Source organism: Haliotis cracherodii, unplaced genomic scaffold (assembly GCF_022045235.1).
Source record: "Haliotis cracherodii isolate W230 unplaced genomic scaffold, xgHalCrac1.p SCAF_7, whole genome shotgun sequence".
Classification (NCBI taxonomy): domain Eukaryota; kingdom Metazoa; phylum Mollusca; class Gastropoda; order Lepetellida; family Haliotidae; genus Haliotis; species Haliotis cracherodii.
In genome coordinates, this window is record NW_027266330.1 from 7,347,966 (window position 1) to 7,368,335 (window position 20,370).

Sequence of the window (20,370 nt, forward strand, 5' to 3'; positions counted from 1 at the left end):
TGTGCCACCTGTTAACGCGAGAGTCAAAGTCGATATAATAAATCCCAACGCGGTTAAAATACTGGCAATTGTTATTCCCTGTTCTCTGAACAATGTTTTAATTTTATCGGCCAGTGTGTCGTCATCGTTGAGGACTTGATCGATAGTTTCTCGAATACGACTGATTTGCGAACGAAGTGCTTTCTATTACTGGAAGCCGCTTCGAGGCGGGCCAATCTTTCCTCTTCTAGGTTATGCAATCTTTCCGCTACGCGGCGTCTAGTGAACTCATCGCCCGCCTGTTCGAGTTTTGTTTTCTCGTAAGCTATATGCTTGTCGATTTCGTATAGCTTGGCTGTATTATTGATGAGTTCTCCCCGCATTGTTCGCATTGCCTTGTCAAGACCTCGTAATTCCCTAATACTGAACTCTGAATGTGGTACATGTAACATGGAATTATCGTAATAGGTATCTAAGATTTCTCCGAGTCCGTCCGAGGCCACCATCGAGGCTGCTTCCAAATCATCTGTATTAACGAGTTCTTTCCTCATAGTCTGAAGAGCCTTAGTAGTCTTTGCGGAAAGTCGTGAGTAGTCCACAAAACCTAATTCATCACGAACAGTGCCGATGCCGTGTTTAGCAGGTATCGTATACAAGGCTAGGGGCTTACGAGTACAAGAATGCATAAGATCAATATGCGGAGAGTCACGCAGTCGCAATATTCCTTTACTATCTATCGTAAACTTTGAATAGTCATGACCTATTGGGTTAACATAATTTTTATCTTCTTCTAAGGCATCGTAATAATCATTGACAGTTGATTGTAAAATTTCATCGTTAAGATTCGTGCCACCAAAGTTGGTTTCATCAGTATCTTCGATTGGATTCTGGTTATCAAAGTCATCAAAGGTACTTAGATCTAAGTCATTATGTTCAAAATTAGCCATTTTTATATTAAACATTGGGTACATGTTTTCAATATCACAATGTCTTCGCAATACGGACACAAGTTAAACCCACAACGTAGACATCGAGATCCATTAGGGGTCAAGGCAATTCGTCAGTCTGTTACTATAACAAATAACCCTAGTACCATCGATCAGAATCAAACGCTTCTGGTTCGCTTTCCTAATCTCGGTGCACACGATGTGTTAGTTCCGGGAACTGTCCGACTAGCATTTACGATTGGTTTGACTTCTACCGACGTTAACAGGGAGCCCGTTCAGAACATAGGTCGTGCAATCGTTAAGAAAATCGCCATTAAAATTAGCGGTAATGAGGTTTTGAGTATCAACGATAGCGATGTATACTATTGTTACATGGATCTCTGGAGAACAGATAAAGAGCGGGAAAACTTACAGTACCAAGGTATTTGTAATAAGAACACATTGAGACTGCGCGTAGGTGCTGAAAATGGTGTTGATACCAACGAAAAAGATAAGGCCGTTGCCGACGCATTAGGTAACCGATTCTATGTTCCCCTAGACTTTGAATTACTAGATTCCCACATGCCTTTTTATCAAGCATCCCTAGGCAATAGGTTAGAATACGAACTCACTTTTAACGACTACGGCAGAGTAATCAGATCTGCTGAAGATGCTAGCTATTCCATTGACAATATCTCGCTCGAGTACGATATGATAACGGATCCCGAATTAGCCAGACAAATTCGTAACCATTATTTGGAAAGTTTAGCCATTTTGTACGATCGCGTGCTGCGACATCGAAAGATCACGAGGGACAAAAAAGATACGATGTGGAATATCAATCTAAACGTCCCCACGAGGTCGTTGAAGGGTATTTTAATGTTGTTCGAGGACCCCTCCGATGCGTTTAAAAGAAATACCGAGAAGTTCTACAATCCCAAGATTACAAAAGTAGAATTGACTATCGAGGGCGTTCCTAATAGCCAAGGAATGCTAGCGTATCACCAGTGGGATGAGATTAAAAAACTTCCTTCTATAAAAAGTTCTCCGGAAGTTAACGCGGTCGTGAAAGATCTGTCTCTCGGAAGTGTATCGATGGGTGAATACCTCACCACGAAGTACACGCTATGGCTCGACATGCGAACAATGGATGATGACCAACTACACGGCAGTGGGAGGAGAATAGAAAATGCTAGCGAGGGTGTCACCATACAGATAACGAAGCTCCAGGAATCAGCTGGTAAATTTAACATATATTTGTACGTGATTATGGATGCGCAACTTAATATACAGAATGGGAGATTCGTGCAAGCAATCTATTAATAATCTTTTACCTAAAGATCCGCACTGCACTATCATATGCTGGCAAACGGGCTGTGGAAAAACAGCTTTTATTCTAGATATTTTAGAAAATCATTATCGGGACGTTTTCGATCATATTATTATTCTGTGCCCGACTATAAGCGTTAATAAAACATACTTATCGAGAGATTGGGTAATGAATGACGACGGGGTACACAGAGTCGATCTGGGCGATCGTTTACAAGACTGTCTCCGAGTATGTCATGAAAAATACAAAGGAGAATCAACCCTTTTCGTAATAGATGACTGCAGCGCGAGTAAAGAACTCACAAAAAAGAAGGATATGCTTTCGTATTTAGCATTCTCCGGACGGCATACTCAACATAGCGTTTGGGTACTTACTCAAAAATACAACTCTGTCCTGAAAGATCTCAGAGAGCAGACCAAATGGGTAGCACTGTTTCATTGCAAAGATCGAGATTCATTCGAGGAATGTTTACGAGAAAATGACGTCATTTATACCAAGGGTGAACGAGATAAAGTCAGAAAAGTGTTAGCAGCAACGAAGCACTGTAAACTCGTATTAAAAACCGATCAACCAGCTGCTTATGCAATTGCTTAGCAAAAATGTAGCAAAATTATAGCAAAATGTAGCAAAAATGTAGCAAAAAATATGGCGAAATTGTAGCAAATATAGCAAAATTATAGCAAAAATATGATAAGTTGAACATTAGCGGTTAATATTACATAAAATGTGGTTCGAAATCATCATTCTTTCGCAACAGTTCATTATTACAGGATGTATTGGATATGTCATATTATATTATGTTAGACTTAAATATCTCCTGAGGTATTACATTATGGAATGCGATGAACTCATCGAACAAATGCTCAAAGAATCTGATGCAGATAAATCTTTAGATAAACATAGAGAAAGACTCGCCGCTTTGGTAGCCGGTGGAAAATGTTCCCAATATTTGGGAGAAAATTATACCATCGAAAAAATTGATAACATGACCGACGAAGAGATTAACAAACTGTACGCGCGTTACGAGTCTAGACTGGGAGCTACCATGACTAAAACTATAGGGTCGTCTATATTACAACTATACACAGTCGTAGCTAGTACGTTTCTCCCCATCCCGGCAGAACATCGCATGCATTTATGCGAATCTCTAGAGAAAGACCCATTCATCGAACACGCTATAAGCTCAGTGAGCTGTGAGTTTTATCATAGATTCGGAATGTTCTTAGCTCCGTTCACCACAGCTTTAATAACGGCTAGGTATTGTCAATTTAAACATACATGTCCACTTAATAATAATGGAGACTCAACAGGTGACACCACAACAGACTGTGAACACGCAACAACAGATTGCGGAAACGCAACAGATTGCGGAAACAGAACAACAAGTGAATGAGGAACCACCACATGTGAATGTGAATGCACCACAACCACAAAAACAACCCAGAGTTACTAAGAACCCCCCAAAAATAGCTGCAGGAAGAAGGGAAGGGCTGGCGCGCAAAGCAAAATTAATAATTAATTCAAATATTAATCCGATTAAAACATGGGCACTAGTAGGAGTTGCTGGTATAGCGGCTGTATGGTTCTTTTATAAGACCGGAGAAGAGAAAACATCACCCCCGCCGCAACAACAAGTTCAATTAGAGGTTAGTCCTCATATAATGCTATAAGAAGCATGACTACTCCAGTTACAGACGGTAAAATGTTGGTAAACGCGACGTATCATTCAGCGGTGGTCACCGGCTTGGCCATTGGCTATGCCCGTATGGCTAAAATGATTACTAAAGCCACACCTCCCAAGCTAGATTTTAATGGATTTGATATAGGTATGATGGTTCTGGATATTGGATTAGCAATGGCAACGAAGGATATGCTCATCAAACAAGGACTTATCCCAGAAGACATAATGAAGTAATTAAACATTTGAATATTTTATATTATCAAATATATGGCATCAGTTGCGATGATGGTCAGTGGAGCTGTTGTTAATGCTTTAGCTTTTTCGGGGAGTAATTATTTATTTTCCAGTATGAGGGAATCAAACGCTAAGGAAGAGGAGCGTAAACCACATAACGAAGCTTTAGAACAATACCAAGCAGCTCAGTTACAATATACGCAGCAGAGAATGAAGAGATTAGACTTTATTCATGAAAAACTGATTAAGGAAGGACATTCAATTCAAACGTTTAAGGATGTCGAATCTGCCATGCACGAATACTACCTCATTTATGGGAAAAAACTCGACCCAATACCGAGACCAACAATGAGTCAGTTTTATACACCGTCAGAGGAACAAAAGAACCGCGAGGTCACATTTGTGATTATGGGATTGACTGCTGTATTGATTTTCAGCTATACAATAGCTACGCAGTGACAGCTGTGGCTAGTTAGGAGAGTCAGAGTGACAGCTAATCTATAAATCAATATCTCACCAGTGTAGCTGTGATTTGCATTTAGACAAATGATATGATAGATGTATGAATAACTGCAAGTTTACACTCATGGGGAAGACGACTCTATGTAATCGACGCTGTGTTGATATTTACTGCGGTATACACAATTATTACATCAAGCGTAGACACATAAGCTATACGTGTTCTGAATGCGGGATAGGGGTCAAAGGTCGTTATTGTTTATGTAAGAAACACGGTGCTGATAGGGTCAGGAATCAGATTATTTATGCTAGGAAGAGAGATTACATCAATGAGAGGAATAGGTTGGGGAGAATACGTATTTAGATATATGAAAAACAACCAATTAGACATTTGTCTCATTTTGCATATACCATTCAACCACAATGGTTTTTGTCAGAGAGTTGAAGGCTGTGGCAAAGCAACGTGGTCTACGTGGATATTCTCGTATGAGAAAAGCTGAATTGATTACCTTACTATGTTTTGGAATACAACAAACCCCAGACTGTTAGAGAACTCAAAGCTCGAGCGAGAAACAGTGGGCTGAGAGGTTATTCTCGAATGAGAAGAGCTGAATTGATCGCTTTACTAGATAATAATAATGATGATGATATTCAACAACAAGAATTAATATTTGTACCCATATCCGCCGGCGTTGGTAAATATCTAAGAGGTTGGAAGATGGATATTAATTCCAACATGGATGTTAACGATATTAAGCCCATCATATCGAGTAAAATTAACGAGGAGTTAGATGATTTACATAGTATGAAATACCAGCTGACGATTAAAATGTCATTGAGTAAAAGTAACACAGACGATAGCGCTGAATATACCGAACCATATTTCCAAAGCAATCAAGAAGTTACAACCGAATCCGATACTATAAATGCATCATTAGATACATCAATTCAGAGGATACAGGAAACTTTAGAACGCTGGACTAATAGAGGTTCGGGTTGGGGTGTGGATAGAATCGATAGTTTATATTTAGATATAGCAAATTACATGCCTTTCAAAGGTGGATCTTATATAGATTTACCCCTGTATTATAAGAAGAAAAAAGCCATAATTAACGTAAAAAATAAATCCGATGATTGTTTAAGAATGATGATAAGATCTGCATTGTTTCCCGTAGACAAAAATCCGGATAGACCTTCTAGACCTTCTCCCCAAAACGATGGACTCAACTTCGATGGTATAGACGAACCTACACCAATATCACAAATTGATAAGGTGGAAAAGCAAAATAATTCAGCTATAAATGTTTTCGGACATTCTAAAGGAATTGTTGTACATAGGATAAGCTCCGCTCCGGAACATATCCCCAGAATCAATTTATTTTTGATCGAAAAAGATGGAAAATATCATTATACGTGGATAAAGAGTTTAAACAGGGTGCTATACGATCAAACAAAACATAAGGGAAAGAAATATTTCTGCGAAAGATGCCTGCATGGGTACAGCAGACAAGATCTATTAGAAGCGCATAAAGAAGACTGTAGAGGTGTTGGACAGAATGCTATCAGGATCGATATGCCTAAAGAGAGAAAAAATATGTTAAAATTTGAACATTATTGTAATCAAATGCCAGTACCGTACGTAATTTACGCCGACTTCGAAGCGCTTATCAAACCCATAGAAAATACCAACCAAGATAATAATCAAGGTAGTAGTTTTACGTACAAAACTCAAGAACATATTCCTTGTGGGTTTGGATATATAGTTGTAAGGTACGATGGGAAAACAAACACTCCCGTGATTTACAGAGGTCCCGATGCAGCGGGAAAGTTCCTAGAATATTTACAAAATGAAGAGAGAATAATCAGGGAAAAATTATCGTGTAAGAAACCCATGCGTATGACGATAGATGATTGGAGGGCCCACAAGATGTCAACGAGGTGTCACGTTTGTAATAAACCCCTGGATGGGGATTCCATAAGAGACCATTGTTACGTCACGGGTAATTATCGCTCATAACAAGTGTAACTTGAAACTAAAAATGAATTCTCAAACAATACCCATCCCCGTTGTGTTTCATAACCTTAGAGGATATGATTCACATCTCATTATGCAAGCTATCTCAAAGACCAGCGACGGTTTAACGTGCATTGCTAACAATATGGAAAAATACATATCGTTCTCGTTGACTAAACCTATACATTATAGGGACAAGGATGGGAAATCTAGAATAAAGTAAAGTAATGGGCTTAGATTCATAGACTCCGTACAGTTTCTGTTATCTTCCCTGGACAATTTAGCTAATGCGAACAATCCCGATGACTTCGCGATAACAAATAAATATACCGATAAGATAACTCGTCATTTGTTGCTGAGAAAAGGTGTATATCCTTACGAATATATGGATGATTGGTCTTGATTCGCAGAAACTGAATTACCACCCCTCGAATCATTCTATAGTAACTTAACAGAAACTGCCGATTATGAACACGTTCTGACGGTCTGGGATAAATTAGGTTGTAAGAATTTAGGTGATTATCACGATCTGTACTTAAAAACCGATGTACTGTTACTCGCCGATATATTCGAGATATTTAGAAAGACGTGTTTAAAACAATACGGCTTGGACCCGGCATGGTACTATTCCAGTCCCGGACTATCGTGGGATGCATTGTTGAAGAAGACCGGTGTAGAACTAAAACTACTCACAGATTACGATATGCACTTGTTTATTGAGAAAGGATTAAGAGGGGGTATATCGATGGCAGCGAAAAGGTATTCTAAGGCTAATAATAAATTAGTGGAAGGATACGAACCGAGTAAACCCGACACGCATATTTATATCTCGACGCTAACAATTTGTACGGATGGGCTATGAGTCAACCTTTACCCACGGGTGGTTTTGAGTGGGTCCATGATATCAATGTGAATAATATCCATAATAATGATGAGAATAAAGGGTACATACTAGAAGTTGACTTGGAATATCCAAATTCCTTACATAAAGATCATAACAGTTATCCGCTAGCTCCCGAAAGATTAATGGTTAAGAAAGACTGGATGTCGGAATATCAACGCTCCTTGATGGGTAATAGTAGGTTAGCTAACGTAGAAAAACTCGTACCAAATTTGATGGATAAGACAAAGTATATAGTTCACTACAGAAATCTCCAGTTGTATCTATCGTTAGGTATGAAACTAAAGAAAATACACAGAGTTCTAAAGTTTGATCAAAGCCCTTGGATGGAGACCTATATAAGGTTGAACACAGATTTAAGAAAGATAGCCACCAGCGATTTCGAAAAGAATCTATATAAGCTCATGAATAACTCGGTATTTGGTAAAACTATGGAGAATCTAAGAAAGCGTGTTGATGTTAAATAAGTCAGATCTAATGAGGAAGAAAGACTCAGGAAACTTATAGCCAGTCCGGCTTTTAACAGAAGCAAGATATTCGATAACGACTTGCATATGCTGAAAAGTAATATAAAATTCAACAGACCGGTGTACGTCGGTATGAGTATTCTCGACTTGTCAAAACACTTAATGTATGACTTTTATTACAACGAACTTAAGAAGCAATACGGCGATAGATGCGAGGTGTTATATACCGACACAGATTCTTTGTTGATGGAAATACAAACCGAGGATGTGTATAAAGATATGGCAGAAAAAATAGATATGTACGACACGAGATATTACCCAAAAGATAATCCACTGCACAGCGTAGTAAATAAAAAGGTATTAGGTAAGATGAAGGATGAATGTGCTGGGACTCCTATAGCGGAGTATGTAGGATTAAGACCTAAGATGTATTCTATAAAAAAGTCCGATAATGGAGAGATAAGAAAAGCCAAGGGTGTTAAGAAGTATGTTGTAAAAAAGCATATCAAACACGAACAGTATAAAGAATCATTATTCAACGGTAGAACGTTCAAACACGAGATGAACTCTTTAAGAAGTTACGATCATAGGATATATGGATTAAGAATGAACAAGATATCATTATCCCCCTTAGATACAAAGAGATGGATTGATAATGATGGTGTAACTATCTATGCATATGGTTATGGTGGTAATACCGTACAAATGCCCTACCCGGTCCATCTTGAAGATAATAAAGAATAGGCTCTCCTTCTTTCGTAACCAATCGACTAATGTTATACGTCTTAAGGGACCACATGGGATCGGTTGCACGACGTAGGCCTCCTTCGAGTTCACCGGGCTGGTATAAATATCTTACCCTTACTCTATCCGGAAGTTTTCGTTCTTTGCCTCTCCTCGGTGCTGAAGATTCAGAAGTCACGGATTTCATTTTAATAGCATCGGATTGTTTCTTCCCTATTAATCTCGTCACTTCATTATTCAGCGCTGATACAACGGCTGATAATCGTGTCACCCATTCGGTTGATCTCAATCGCTCAGTTTTCATTTCGATCCCATACTGATAGCCAAACAAACGTTCCGCTAATGTCCGGTTAAATGTTTTGACGATAGCTTGACTGCGGTGGGCCTCTCTTTCACCACGGACGATTTTGACGTTGTGCTTTGTTAACAGTTTAGTTACCGATCCCATAAACTCGCGACCGGGATCTACTTGAAATAGCTTAGGCCATTTTAGTGGTCCGCATTTATATATGCGACTCAGTGCATTAGCTACTTCTGTTGAATCTTTCGAGGTTAATGGCTCAGCCTCTTTGTATCGACTAGCCACATCCACTACTGTTAAAGCGTATTTATACGTTTTGCGTTTTACCTTATCGTGAGGAAGAAACAACAGGTCTGCCTGATGAACTTCATTCGTCGTAAAAATATCAAATTTCTTCCTCGCGGTGCCGGTAAATATATTTGCCACAACTCTTGTTTCTTTAACCAATCCTTGGCCACATCTTTAGATACCTTAGCCGCGGTTGCTAATTTTTTTATTGCTCCTATACCTTTTCAATATCCTCGTGGGCTATAGTAAATTTTATCCATCATTAATTAATATTGATGTTTCATTTAATACAAATCCGCCTCCAGTGGAAGTGAGCCAGAACCATCATTACTTATAAAAAATTATATCATAGACTCCAGGTGGTGGTGAGCTGGAGTCAATTTAGTTTAATCTCATGACTATCGTTGAATCGCATAGTCATTTACACATAAAAAATGCTACCTGTAGTAGCAGTATAGGTATATGAATCCGGCTCCAGTGGAAGTGAGCCAGAACCCCCATTACCTATACTACTGCATTTTTTCACATAGTTTAGTTTCACGCACGGCGTTTTATGTTGTGCTATGCATTTTACCTACGTGTTATTTGGTATCTGTTCGTTTAAAAAAGGGCAGATAGAAATGGTAATACTCCTATCTTGACGAGGGCCACGTTTGCTCATGAACACTGGTAAGTAACTTTTAGGTGATTGATAAGGGTGCTCAAGTCGGTCCTATATGGATTGAAAACCTTCCCCGTGACATGTATTTCATAACCGAGGGCGAGGTGCACGTAACAAAGGCTCGGTGAACGTATTTCACGTGCATCTCGCACGTTTAAGTGAGTGAGTGACTTGTATTTAACGCCGCTTTTAACAGTATTCCAGTTATATCGCGGCGTGTCAGCTTAATGTGGGAGGAAAGCCCGAAGTGATGCAGGTCTCAGACGTTTACCACTTCAGTCAAACCCACGAGCACGGGTGTGGTGCTGACAAACCTAGAAACATAATCGCGGCGAACCGGGATTCGAACCCACAATCATAGGTTTCTGGAGTGTCCACGGTACGCAACTCTGTACAGCGAATCGCGGCGCATTAGGCGACTGGGCCATCCGTGCCCCCTCTCACATTTGAAGCAAGAGTTCTTGAGGTGCCAGATTTTTGAATGAATGGTAGCCATGGTGTAAATAAACTGAAGGCCAAAAGAAACGTTACTATAGTTTTAAACCACTCTAGGTTTAATACCACCAAGATAGATGATTGGTATGACAGTTGCCCGAATTGAGATGGGGTAGCAAAAACAAGCCTTCAACATAATGGCCAAAGGGCACATACTCTAAAATAACTGAAGTTCAATAACTCGTCACGTTAATATCGTGTATGACCACGCCCTGCTACAAGACACGTAAAAACTCTCACGTAAAAAAAAGTCAGTCGTCTGATGACGTCACGAGGGATACGTCGCCATTCTACCTTGGTGTTTTTTTATCCGTGTGAGAGTCCAACATAGCGTCCCTATCATCTATATACCCTTATTGTACGTGTAGTTTCGGCTGACTGGGGGCATTGGTTTTCACTTTGTCGCATTGTCTACAAAACAAACGTGCCGTGGACGGGAATCACTTTCTGTAAACAGCCTTGTTGTGTTTGGACGGTGTGTTTTGCATTGATTTAGTTTTAACTTGTGTTTTTATATTTTTGCAATTTCACTTTGAAAGACGTGTTGGTAACGCGTTTTTTGGATTTCGGTTCAGGCCAGGCCATTTTGATTTGTTAAAATGGCCAGTAAAAGGGGTCTAACTGATATTTTCAACGTTTAAACATCGGATCCGTGTGGTCTAACTCTATACTTAAGATGTCACTGTAAATCATTGTATGTCATATCTCACCTGTATAGTTTATGTCAGTCATTGTTTACATTGTTTGCAAAATTTATTTAGCAACTGTCAACAGGGAGCGCAGAATGATCAAGAAACGAGCATTTATTAATGTGTAGTAAAACCTACTACAAGCTTAGTAATATGCTATTGCAGTGATGAGAAGAATATTGCTAAATATCACTTAATGAGTATAACTAACTGGTGATACCGGTAGTTTTTTGAAAGATGGATGGTGATCGCTACTAATTAAAATAAATTGTACTTATCTATAATAATCCTCCTACTTGTCTAATCAGCAAAAATTTACTAACTGGTTGGTAAAGTCAAGTAATATGTTAGTGTCTGGGTGGATATTGAATTTCATTAAGTTAGTAAGTTTTACAAACTTTACGAGTAAAACTGTGGAGAAAAGTACCTCCTTGGATATTCAGTGAATAAACCGAAGATGCTCACAGTTCCCTCCTCTCTGTATTCATACATTAATTTTGTAACTGTTGTTATTATTATCTAAAAAATGTAAGATTTAAGTTTAAACACCTTCCTGAGGCAAGAAAGCTAACTGACTGTAAAAGTCCAGTTTCCACCTTGCCGAACTAGGCTGGTATTATGGAGTTACAGTTTGGCTGGACTAACGAGTCTATGCATAGTTCAATCAAAATCGCGCACCGAAATCGAAATCCGGTTCGTAAACTGTCGTGCAGATTTCGATCGATTGCAGGATTTTCATGTTTCTAATCAAGGTGCTTACGTGATTTGATGCATTTCGTGATGTAAGATGCGTTTTATCACAATATAGATCTTGATTATCGATAAGATCGTCCTGACTGGGCGCCACCATTTTTGTGTGAAGCAAACGCAAGTGATGGAATCTGATTGTTCAGTAGGAGAGGCTTAAAAGGGACATAACTGGTAATAGCCACTGGAGGCGCTACGATCGATCCCAGTAAATCCAGCCTAGTTCGGCAAGGGTGGAAACTTGACTTTTTAAGTCAGTTCAGTCTCTTGCCTCGGGAAGATGAGTTTAAACAGCACTGCGATATTGTAGCGCTCTATCTAATATGTACTACTCAGTTCAAAATGGCTGAGGGGGCACGGGTGGCCCAGTCGTCTAAGGCGCCGCGATTCGCTGTGCAGAGTTGCGTCCCTTGGGCACCAGAAACCTATGATTGTGGGTTCGAATCCCGGTTCGCCCCAATTATGTTTCTAGGTTTGTCAGCACCATTTTACCGAAATGGTAAACGTCTGAGACCTGCATCACTTCGAGCTTTCCTCTAACATTAATCTGACACGCCGTGATATAACTGGACAACTGTTAAAAACGGCTTTAAACCCAACTCACTCACTCACTCGAAATGGCTGACGTTAATGAAACGTTTAATTCTTAAGCACTATCCAGTGATGCTTCATGTGTATTGCATCGTGGGATCCTCCAGTTTATATGACTATAAAGTACAAAACCAATAATATTTTATTATATTTCAACATCAGCGACTGTATTCTCATGATGAGAAACCGGTTCCTGGAGATGACACAACTACTTCAAGCAATGCTGCACATAAAATGTCATATGGGTAGATGTACTGTGTCCGAGTGGGGTATTCATGTTCATCTGCGGCGTGGTATCTTAGTGGGCTAGCACACACACACACACACACACACACACACACACACACACACACACACACACACGTCGCTACATGAGAGCAATAATTTTGGAAGCGACGATAAACCCCATTCCACCTCACCTCACCTTGCTGAACATCAGGGTTTCTCCGTAGTGAAATGATGCTGTGATAATACACGTAATAAGGACATACATATTATCAAGTAACACAAGAGCATGTGTGCCGGATACTGGGCGTATACAGCTATGTTCCAAATCTATTCATCTTTTAGTTCAAGGTAAGACCCGTTTTATAACAATATTGCCTCGGGGAAACGTCGCCCGAGTGAGAGGTAGACCCGTGAAAATCAACTTTGTTGATGCATGTCATCGTATCCCAATTGCGTAGGTCGATACTCATGATGTCAAGCACTGGGTTGTCTGATCCGGGCTCGATTATTTACAGACCACCGTCATATAGCTGGAATATTGCCGAGTGCTGCGTTAAACAACAACCAAATACACAAACAGTAAGGGCAATGGTGAAACTTTGATATAAGCTGTGGACACTCTTGCCTAGTTGACAAAAGGAACGTGCTACAAGTAATACTGACGAGTAGTTTGGAATTAGGGGATAATCAGATTGTTACTGGCTTATTTCCATTTATCACCAGGCGTCTCTCGACCAATATCAAATCCTTTGTCACATACTGGAGTCTGCGGAGATACCTGGCATGACATAGATTTTATTTACAGATACCTCCACAGTGTGATCCTGTTAGTGACAAGGTGGACAATAACGGTATAGTTCAGGTATATATACATGCATCATTACTAGAAGTAACATATTGCCCACCATGTGATTATGCTGCAGGCTTCATGCTCCGGTAAAAGACACAGCTTTCGTAGTTTCTACATAAGTCGTAAACAATGCACAAACAATGCATAAACTACGGTTATAACGAACACGCTTATAACGAACTGACGGATATAACGAACTTCCTTTTTTGTCCCGACTATGTGCTGTAGTTATGCTGTATATATGCAAATAACGAACCACGGCTACAACGAACTAAAGTTCGTTATAACCGTAGTTTACTGTAGTGAGTAAGTGAGTGAGTATGGTTTTACGCCGCTTTTTGCAATATTCCAGCTATATCACACCAGAAATGGGCTTCACATATTGTACCCATGTCGAGAATCGAACCCGGATTTTCAGCGTGAGGTGCGAACGCTTTAACCACTAGGCTACCCGACCGCCCCTGATCAGTAAGAAATTCAAAATGGACAAAACATTTAGCATTTCTTGTCACAGGGATAGAATAGGTATTCAGCTTGATTTATAGTCGACTATGCTTGTCGTAAAAGGCGACAAACGGGATAACTTTTGATAAATCGGAAACTCCGAATGTTTGCTGCATACATTACACAACCCATGCTTTTCGTAAAAGGCGACTAACGAGATCGGGTGGTCAGACTCGCTGACTTGGTTGATGCATGTCATCGTATCCCAAATGCGTAGATCGATGCTCATGATGGCAATCACTGGATAGTCTGGTACAGACTTGATTATTTACAGACCCCCGTCATATAGCTGGAATATTGCTTAGTGCACCGATAAACAACAAACAAACAAACAAAAACATCTACATACACAGAGCCAATGTCTCGGTCATCGTGACCTGACCAAGTTGACATTTCCACCCGCGAGTGCTGGCAGGTCACGCGATGAGATAAATCTATCACGTGACTAGATGGTAATCCTTATAATCTCCATGTATTGATATGTGACAGTTGGGACCTCAATCGATAGTTCGATATATGCGTATTGATCATTAGCCGTCAGAGGACAATATATCCAGGTGTTGGATCGGGCTTTACATTTCCTTTTTTAGCCTGCCCCATCTTCAAGGATACCAGGTGATAAAGAATAAAACAGATTACTCAAGGTCTAACTTGTGATTGAAAACACTACGATGTACATACATATTAGTATACATCTTAATTTACATATTACAAGGGATAAATATTTTAAAGTTTTATCTTTATAGGATCTTTTTGACGAAAAATGTATTTTCTTATTGTTTATATTTAAGAATTTTTTTATTGATACTTATATATAAATGAATGACCTTAAACAATTGGCAGGATGAACTAGTATCTGAGATTATCACTGATAGTATCCTCGAAGGGGGTTAAAGTGGTGTAAAATATTTGTCCCCCTGAAGGGTATTTAAGAATGCGCCATACCTAGTAGTTTTAGTACCTGCCACGTGTTTACTTTTAGTATATAACTTTATCTATTTAATACAACCGCCAGCGACTATGTTATGATGTAAATCCTGCTGGGAAACTGCAGGTAGCAGAGGTACTCCAATATCCTTGCAATGGTTACCGACTTTGGTTTCTTGCGATCTACGGCCCGTTTATAAAATGTATTGTCATGTACAGTGATATCGTTTTAATGGTTGCATACACGTTTAAAAATACACATTTGTGACAGTCTTTTTGTTATAGTGTCCTTTATCGACAGGTGATATAAAGTCTGAATGTATTTATTATTAATGTAAAACTTGTCCCTATATGGCTGAAAGTGTACCAATGTGACTTTAAATTTCAACTCATTCACTCTTGAATGGCACGTTTTGTAACTACAATGTATTACGACTTCAAATCTGTGCTACATTACACCAAGTATTGGGGACCAGGTAGAATCGTGTGGCGCCATAACCCATGGCGTCATGACATGAATCGACCCATGCTTGCGGTAAAAGACGACTGTGCTTGTCGTTAGAGGCGACCAACGGGATCGGGTGGTCAGGCTCGCTGACTTGACTGACGCATGTCATGGTATCCCAAATGCGTGGATCGATGCTCATGATATCAATAACTGGATTGTCTGGTCCAGACTCGATTGTTTTCAGACCGCCGTCATTTTGCTGGAATATTGCTGATTGTGGCGTTAAACAACAAACCAACAAACATAACATCAATCAGCTGGCTGTGCGTGTTGCTGCCGTCTTGTAGCTTGAAAATTACTGATTACAGTGTCAAACATCAAACAAAATCACAACAAACAAACCATAAATTACTTACGATATCCTGCAATCTTTGCGTAGTTCCCGTCCAGATTTGCATATCCCAGCGTCGCGTGTATTCAATAAGTGGAGCTCCGTTCCCCATAGCGATGTCAGAGCAACGAGGACTGGAAGCAGCGCGTTCATCTTCTAGTGACTACAGATGCCACGGTACAGTTGGCAAAAAGGGACGCCGAACATCTGAATTCTAATAACACAACACGATTTATAGGCTATTGTGATCACGTGGCATATCGATGGATAACACGCTGCTATACCCTCGTTTTCATGTTGTGTAGGGCCAATTGAATGACTACAACGAGCGAGACCAGCACAACGTATTAGTTGCATCGCTGGTTAAACAAAATTTTGCCTAAGGAAGGTGTTATTCGTATCAAAGCTTTATCAGATGAAAACGGCGCCTGACCTGAGTTTGACTTCATGAAAGGAATATGTTCATGTAAATTATATGTTTATTCCAATGAGGAAGATGTTCAAGAAAAAATATTTGCAAAGACCTATGGAAACATCTTCATAGGAAACATTTACCCTTCAATTAGAAAAGCGTTTGCACGGTATTGCCCCCTTTTACACTCAGCCTGCTCAGCCAAGCTTAAAGTGTTTGTGTGTAGGGCGTCTTAAAGGACGTTCGTGAGCGTACCTCTACAAACACTTCATGTGGCATTGTGTGGTAATGATGAAAACGACCGTGATAGCCGTGAGTGCATTATGAAGTCAGTAAACCAATTAAAACATACCGGAGTCAAACGGGCGTTACGGGATGCATGTAACACATTTCAAGAACTATGTGACATGACGAGAGCAAGGTTGGAGAGAAGAGAGTGAGTTAAACCTTTACGTCACATCGGCAATATTTCAGCCATATCGTGACGATGGAGAGAAGAGAGAGAGAGAGAAGAGAAGAGAGAAGAAAAGAGAAATAAGAGAAGAGAGAGAAGAGAAGAGAGAGAGAGGGGGAAAGAGAGAGAAGAGAAGAGAGAGAAGAGAAGATTTCACACACACACACACACAAAAAAAACAAACAACAAACAACAAAACACACACACACAAAAAAACACACACAAACACACACACACGTTCATCGAATCACTTTCATAAGCCCTATGGTTAATTGTTTAAGAAGTTATAAATATCGGCTATCCCGAACTACCTTAGAAATCATTTATTTTACTCATTTTTGATTATTGTTGTCATATTTGGGACAACTGTGCTTATGAGCAAGCTATTATTGGAAAAGTTAAACTTAGATGCTCTTAGAACCATATGTGGCGCTGTCCGAGGTACGAGTCATCAGGAGGTTTACAATGAAACAAATTGTACGTCATTAAAAGACAGAAGATGCAATTAAAAATTGTTAATGTTTTAGAAAATGAATAATCATTTCTCCCCTGAATATCTTTGTAGGCTTACTCCTAATACAGTTTCGGAAAACACAAATTATAACGTAAGGGATAAAAGTAATCTTCAAACAGAGAAGCGTAAAACAAAAGTTTATGTAGATTCATTTATACCGGCTACAACACACAACTTTGGAATATGTTTCCAGAACCGTCACACAGTTTAGGAATTTGCTTCACGTCAAGGAGATTTCAATTATGGAAACAGGGGTTATGTCAATTTATTCACACTCGCCTCAGGCTTGACAGCGATTTTAACGTAGATCGGGCTGATAGATGTATTTTGGATACTAAAACTTGTTCCTGTGGATGCTTTACACTTCCTTTTTTAATGTGTACAAATTACTATGTTCTTCGAAATGAAAAGTATTTTACCAAAATGGTTATTCTGTTATTCAAACAGTCCTATGCGGAAATTCGCATTTGAGTAAGGAAGAGCGAATCCAAACATTAGATTCTATTCAAAACTTCATATAAAAAAATGGCAGATTTTCAATTCAGTAAATGAATTGTTTAATATAAACTCCAAATATATTTATTGTATATACACATCTAGTTTGGCATCTGCGATTCATTTGTAACAGTTACATCTAACCTTCATTGATGTATTTATTGTATCATGGCTTATGTGATATGGAGCGGTATTAACATAAGTGCTTCGCTTGTTTACCAATCCATTTTCACATTTGTTGTAAAAATAAAAATGTTTGAATTATATAATCTCTTTGGAGACGTTATATCATACCTTGAGAAGGGGAAGGGCCGGTCGTCCATATGTGACGTCACGTGAAAAAAACCCAATCATATTAGGTTGGTGCGTCTACGGAATCCATAGCAATCTTCCACATCAACAGCTATGGCAATTCCTGGGTTGAGACCAATTAGTGGCAGAACCATACACATCCGGTTGAGGGAATACAAGATCCGGCCCCGACATACGCCAAATTTTGCTTCCACGTAACAGTCAAACACGCCTAGCTTAGTCGACACAACACCTTAGGTACAGAAGACAACACTGGGGCAGTGTACTGATCACAGACTCCGGGTTTCAGGTAAACAGCTCTAAATTTCGTGCAAGGGTCTACAGGCGTCAGGGAAAATGTTTTAGCGATGTTTGCGTTCTCAACGTGATCTGTGGATGGACGTGGAATGGTATGGGGTGGCATTAAAACTCATTGGGGAGCACAACTCATCGTTGTTAATGGCAATTTGAAAGGTGTACGCTACAGGGACGACACCCTTCGTGATCATGTTCTACCCTTCTGCAAATACAAGACGTAACGTCACCTTGCAGCAGGATAATGCACACCCACACACTGAGAACAAATGTTTAGTGGATTCTACTAACTTTATTAGTAACAGAGGCCAGGAGGTTAGTAAACAACTAATTTACTATCTTGCCTGGTAGGTTGCACCAAGATGCTGAAGATTAGTAAATGTCACTTATATTAGTATTACTTACCTCCTAAACCACACTGTAGACATGTTTAGGAACGTGTTTCAGTCCTACACGGTATGCACATTTGGTTTGTTCTATCTAAACACGTTTAGGGTCTAAACGGATAAAATGAGATATTGCCTCATAGCCTAAACACCACATAAACACCATATTCCCATGAACCAACCATGTTTTAGAATTTTTACACCTCTAAACGTGTTTAGAATTGTAACACCTTTCCACATGTTTTGAATTTAAACATGTTTGATAATGTGCATATCATCAGGTTATAAGTCAAACCTGGATTAGAGGTATATTATATACTGAAATTAGATGTATAAATCAGATTCACGGGCACTTGAAAAACACATATACCACTAGGACTTACATCGACTCTGGTACAATATTAAAATAAACATGTACAAATCTAATGGTGACTAGAAAAACTGACACCTGTGACGACAATAGTCTACGAATCACAGGAGCGTGACGGACAACAAATCATAAGGTTGCAGGATCGAATCTAACGAGATTACAATCAATGTGTTGTTGGTGGATATCTAATAGCATTTCTCGCATACAGGAAGTTGACAATGAAATTATACCCGATTACCACTAAACTTCTGTAGGTATATAACCTTTCATTCCTCCTTAAAGAAGAGTACAAAAAAGCAGAAAATAATAGATGAACATTTATCAGAACAACATATTATTTTGCATTAAATATGCAGAATTGTAATGCTGACATATTGAGAGTTAGTTGAACACCATTTTAAACATTGGCTTGACATATTTAACACACACTCTTGCAAAGTCATCAGCATCTTTGTCACATAGTCTGTAATCTGTTCTGCAAGACAACAGGCATTCAGTGAGCTTTGCTGAGTCCATACCATGCAGGTAGCAGCTAAAGTCAACATCACCGATATTGATCAACTCCATCCAGAGTTGATCCCGAATATCACACGTACATTCACACTCAACAAGTGCATGTGTCACTGGATCACGATACACAAGACCACATTTGTGGCACAGTCCTGTATCACACATGTCCTTTGCGGTGGCACACGTCCTTATCACAAAGTTAGAGTTCAGTCTCAGAGTTGGGTCGTCTAAGGAGATCTGCCAGGCTGGATGGACATCATATAGTCGATGGATTCGACTAAACATCTGGAGTTCTGGATCAGCAGCAAGTCCCTGCCTCCAGGCTGAGACGTGGTGAGATTTTAGTGCTTTACTCACTAATCGTTTCCATCTCTGTTTCCCTATGAAGATACCATCCCGCAGGAAGGACAGCAGAGGATCCACGAGATTGTATTTGGATAACAATGACGATCTGGATGACGTCTGGAACAAATCCTGATGATGAGGTTGTCAGTTGGTGAATGTAACACATCAGTCTGGTCATTAACAGCTGATGAGGCAGGAACTTCGGGTTCATGTTGATGATGCGCTCCAGGAAATACAACTTTCTTTGATCTATATGGTATTCTATGGGTAGAACACCAAGAAGACTCAAGCAGACATCAGTACGGGTCAGTTGCGACAGGTCTTGGATAGATTTTATGACATATCTGAACGACCTCTCCAGCATCAGCATCTCTGCCTTTGATAGATTTGACCACAGTTCTGATCCATACAGAGTCCGTGGGA

General features: G+C 39.6%; 1 protein-coding gene across 1 annotated transcript in view; it reads right to left on the minus strand.

Annotated features, from left to right (window-relative positions):
* The window catches only part of LOC139447552 (salivary glue protein Sgs-3-like), a 34,888-nt gene extending 18,692 nt beyond the window's left edge, over positions 1-16,196 (minus strand). The window contains exon 1 of the mRNA XM_071228955.1: positions 15,881-16,196. Coding sequence (XP_071085056.1) covers positions 15,881-16,008 — 128 coding nt within the window. The 5' untranslated portion in view covers positions 16,009-16,196. The remainder of the gene's footprint in view (positions 1-15,880) is intronic.
* Between the last annotated feature and the right edge of the window lie 4,174 nt (positions 16,197-20,370).